The sequence below is a fragment of the Pollachius pollachius genome, assembly GCF_949987615.1.
Source record: "Pollachius pollachius genome assembly, chromosome: 3".
In the NCBI taxonomy this organism is placed as follows: Eukaryota; Metazoa; Chordata; class Actinopteri; order Gadiformes; family Gadidae; genus Pollachius; species Pollachius pollachius.
The window spans coordinates 39,112,560-39,117,559 of NC_136936.1; the positions used below are offsets into that span (position 1 = coordinate 39,112,560).

At 50.1% G+C, this 5,000-nt stretch overlaps 1 protein-coding gene across 3 annotated transcripts in view; it reads right to left on the reverse strand.

The window, feature by feature from the left end:
- satb2 (SATB homeobox 2) overlaps positions 1–5,000 on the reverse strand; it is a 41,272-nt gene that overhangs the window by 1,547 nt on the left and 34,725 nt on the right. For 2 of the 3 annotated variants that reach the window (XM_079733367.1, XM_079733365.1), the window contains exons 13-14: positions 1,438–1,647; positions 1–1,230 (exon numbers count right to left, since the gene is read on the reverse strand). The exon at positions 1–1,230 is cut by the window's left edge and continues 1,547 nt beyond it. In XM_079733367.1, the coding sequence (XP_079589493.1) occupies positions 757–1,230; positions 1,438–1,647 (684 nt within the window). In that variant the 3' untranslated portion in view covers positions 1–756. The remainder of the gene's footprint in view (positions 1,231–1,437; positions 1,648–5,000) is intronic. The other variant, XM_079733366.1, reaches the window with a different exon arrangement.

The window sequence follows — 5,000 nt, forward strand, 5'->3', positions numbered from 1 at the left end:
TGGGGGGGGGCAATCAATAGAGTTCTTCTTCCTTTCACAATATATTCGGTTTACAGAGGGACAGAAGCCTTCACGTTGGCCTATTCAGCTCTTCAGATACCCATGGCTTTCTGTCTGGTGACTCTGCCCCCAGAGTCGATTCAACAAATGTCAGATTTTGGCCACATGCGCAAGCGTGGCTGTGCTAGAGACATCGCGGATAAAAAGGGGAATTTGTGATTTTTGGGACAGAGGAGGCATGAGGCCTGACCTTTTAAAGGGAGCTCTTGGCTCGGGGCAAAATGGTGGCAGGGTTAGTGTTCTGGAGTTGCACAAGTTGTGTTGTGCATCAATGTCTGTGGGTTTGAGGTGTTTCTTGCAACAGCAGTTCTGCTACCTCAAAAGTTACGGATGAGTAATTGAAATGCTGTACAGGGGGAACTGTCTTTCACAGTTACACATCAACGTCTGCATCACAGCAGATTGTACACCTACTTTTTTTCACAGAGGTAACTGTCTATTTGAAGACACGGTTCTGCAACTTACAATTTCACAAATTTCTCTCCAAGACTGTTACTATGTACAGCCGGTAATTTACGGGCCGCGCAGAAGTTTTCTCTGATGTCAACCTATGCCAACTGCATAAAGCCATGTCCAGCCTAACTCATCTCCTAACGTGTTACTTTGTTGATTCGTTATCGTGGCCCCATCCGTTCCTTCGCACTTCCTTCCATCATCCTCTTTCTCTTGGTCTTCCTGTGTTCTGCGTGTCAGTCTCTACCTCTGGTGGTCAGCCAGATCTCTTGGACTGGACGAAGAGCTCCCGGGGGACCTCAGCGCCCCACCTGCCCGACCGACTCCCTTGTCCTTGCCCTCGTCGTGGGCCATGCCGTTCCCTGAAGAGGTCTGGCCGCTGGGGGCCGTCGTCTGCCCGCCGCCGCCACCGCCCTCCGCTGAAGGGTACATCTCCTCCGCCCCGTCCTCGCTGGACTCGGGGTCCTCGGAGCCCGAGAGCAGCTCCTCGTCCCGGTATTCACTGACGTCTACCCCGCCGCTGGCCGCTGCGCTCTCGCCCAGCTCCTTCAGCCGGCCGTGGTGCTTGACGTGGTAGCGCTGGTTCTGGAAGAACTTGATGATGGTGTGCTTGGGCAGGTCCAGCTGGGCCGACAGGGTGTGGATGGCCTCCTGGTCCGGGTACAGCCCCACGTCCTGGATGAAGCTCTGCAGGATGGCCAGCGCCTCCAGAGAGATCTAGAACCGCGTGGACGGAGAGAGAGGATAAGGTTTGAATTGGAAAACCGGTAAATAACAGCTCATTGGAATGTGACTGCAGTTTGAAAATCCAGCATCAAGGGCTCTTTATATTTTTCTACTTGTTTTCTCAGAACCCTATTTTAAATGTCTTCCCAAAGCTCTTGTACCACGGTCATAAAGGTTGTTGACATGGAGGGTCCGTACCTTGGTGCGCGAACGTGGCTTCTTGGTGCTTCCGGCGCCGGGTCCACTCACTGGCGTACATCCGCCTGAATTTCCCGCCCCTGCGTTCTGCTGCCCCTCGTCGTTCCCCTGGGGGGGTAAGGGCTCTTCACGCATGGGGGAGCGGCGCTGCTCCTTTATGGGGGGGGGCGGCGGCCGGTGGTGGAGGGCCTGCCGGGAAAGGTAGAACATCTGATTAGTGGGGTGCGGTGACCCCTCATCAAAATGGTGGCCTGGGATGTTATAGGACCATGTAAACGGGAAGGGTACGGCAAACTCCGAGCAACCCTGGGTCTCTCGGGACTGATGGGGACTGAGGGACCCGCCATTGATCCAGGACAACAATCCTTTGTCCCGTTCAATCCCAGCATGTTAACCCATTCCTTGAGGTGAACTGCACTAGACATGCAGAAACCACTTGTTCCCAAAACAGGTAAGCAGTGCCGCTCATACCTGGAAGGTAGGTAAAGTTTGAACAACTCTTGGTTGGTAAAGCTCTTGCCTAATGCCATCAGAGATGTAGCATGCATCCAGACTGATGCACCTTAACAAACTCATCTCAAACCGTGTACTAGTGTTTGATTTACAGGGGTGTTTTAAGTCCCTTGTATCTCATCACAAAGTCCGTTTTTTGTGTTGTCTTATACAAGATGTGACGGACGAGCCGTGACCGTTGCTGAACACAGAAGCTCTGGGGGCATGGGAGCCAAGCATGGAGGTGAGAAACCATGTATCATGGGTAGCAGAGCACCACGGCCTATTACCCAAATCCAGCCCTATCTCCAATATGCCCTACCTTTGACCCCTGAAATGCGCGTATGATTAGTCTTGGTGAAACGCCTGAACGCCCTGCAGAGTCTCTCATTACCTAACTTATGACGCCCCATCACTGTTTAACTCCCCCATTCATAACCAGACAGACAAAACAAGAGGGGGTGAGAGAGGTAGAGCGGGGAAGAGAGAATCCAAGTTTGCTCTCCAGGTGGTTAGGTATTAGGTCAACCCCGGGTGATCAACAACTAGCGTCGGAACAAATATTTAACGGTTCGGAAGTTGAGGTTTGGAGTACACTTGAGTCAGAGCGAAATGATGCAAGGCTACATGATAAATGATACAACGGAGCTAATCCGATAACGTAAATCCAATTATTTGATTAGGGACTAAGACAAAGTGCAGATGGAAGAACATGTTCTGAGAAGGTTTAAGACAGAGGCAGTGAACCATCCACTAGAGGGGTGGGGTTTGCGCGCAAGTGTGTATGCGTGTGTGTGTGTGTGTGTGTGTGTGTATGTGTGTGTGTGTGTGTGTGTGTGTGTGTGTGTGTGTGTGTGTGTGTGTGTGTGTGTGTGTGTTTGTTTGTGTTTGTGTGACAGGGGGCTGACGGTGCCCTGGGAGCCGGCGGTTGTTCCCCGGTGTCACGGAGGCCGGTTCAGAGTGTTGGAAGGAGGGGGAGGTATCTTTGGTTCTCCTCTCTATTCTTGTTTGTCAGAAGGTAGTGGCTCTTGTGCGAGCCCTGCGGTCTGCTCGCGCCTGCTGGATTTAACAGCAGGGAGGGGCCACCCCACTGGAATGCCCAGCTATAAATCTGTGGCGCATTAAAATTAAAGGACCCACATAAAGATAATAGCCACTCGTCTCTCCCTCCCCCTCCCCCCCCATCCTCAATAATAACAGGGTATTACTTAAATAATATCGAGGGCAGGCCAGACCATGAAATTGCTCCGATTTTACTCACAGGGGCTTCTTTGCTCAAAGGGTGGGGTGCGGGCGAGGGGGTGGCGATTTACAGGAAGAGGAACAGTGAAGCAAGGGCTTTCTTTTTTTTGTTTCTCGTCTTTCTTTTTCTGTCCATCCCTCTCATCTTCGCTTTCCGATGCACAATGACAGATTTAGAGTTGGAGGGGACGCACTGACCGAGAGTGCTGTGGCTGAGGCAGAACCATCAAAACAAATGAATGGAAATAGGGGACAGGAGAGGAAATAAACGGCATTCCCAGAGGAAGGACCACACAAGACCCAAACCTCGGCCGACACGGGCGCTGGCCAGTGGAGACACCTAATAACTAAATTGGGATACAAAAAAATGACCTCCTCCCAGACTACTCATCTCCAATCACTGAGCGGAGTTCTTTCCACTGGTATTTAGACTAACAAGCCTGAGACTGTCTGATGATTGATCACATTCACATAGGAGCCCACACACACAAGCAACATTAAGCAGCGCCTGGTCTTGATAAACTAATGATGATGTTATTAGAGAGAGGAAGGTAGAGGGAGGTTGAGCAAGGGATAGAGAGAAAAAGAGAGCGAGAGAGAGAGAGAGAGAGAGAGAGAGAGAGAGAGAGAGAGAGAGAGAGAGAGAGAAAGAGAGAGCGCTAATCATCAATGTTCTCCAGCTTCTCTGCTTGACTCTTCTCTCAGGCATATTCTACCTCGCCTGACTCTCTCTCTCTCTGTCTTTCTGTCTCTCTCTCTCCCCTCTGAACTACCGCGGTTGAATCTGCTGTTCTCTGTTGTCCTGCAGTTCTAATGGATTTGGACACTAATGAAGTGATTATTGGTCATTATTGACCTGCTTCTAAATCCCACTGGCTGAACCTGGGAGCGCCCTACAACTCCCCCCCTCCCTCCTCCTCCAATGTCTCTCTCTCCGAGGGGCTGAGACTCATGCCTCAACCCCCACACCCCCCATCACCACGGAGCCTTCTGCCAGAACGTAATTAGCAATGATCAACAGCAGAGGGTAGACGCTAATGTACGATTCGTCCAATAAGTGCAGTGTGCTATAAATGTATTGTTGTGGAATATATAGGAGTATATTAAAATGAGCTATGGGCTACGAAAGAGCTTCCTACTCTGTGAAATACTGGCCCCCACTATGTGTGCCGGCGCGCGCACACACACCCGCATACACACACACACACACACACACACACGCTAAAGCAACACACTCTAAAGCAACACAATGCAGCCCTGCTCCTCCAGAAACCACAAGCGTCAAATTCCCTGAGCCAGACCAGAACAGTCCGTCTCACGGTCGAATTCAAAAACTTGCTAAAAAAAAACATATCCTTTTTTTTTTCATCTATTCTCTACTTCCTCGGACGAAAGGTCTCCTCATTTATTTTCCTCCATCCTTCTCATTTGATTTATATATAGGTCTCTTGTTAGTCCTCCATCCCTGCAAAGAAATTAAAAGTTTCCGTAAAATATAAATTGAGCCAAATCACGGACCAGAACTATGAAAGAATTATACAAGCTAAAATATTTATCTGCTCCTTAATGAGCTGTGGTCCTCTAGGGTCTCTCTCTCTCTCTCTCTCTCTCTCTCTCTCTCTCTCTCTCTCACACTTGTGCACAGAAACACACACACACACACTCACGCACGCACGCACGCACGCACGCACGCACACACGCACGCACGCACGCACACACACACACACACACACACACACACACACACACACAAACCGACATACACATTTGTATATGTATATATCTATATGTATCTTCTAGGAGCACAGAGACAGTGTGTGTATGTTTGT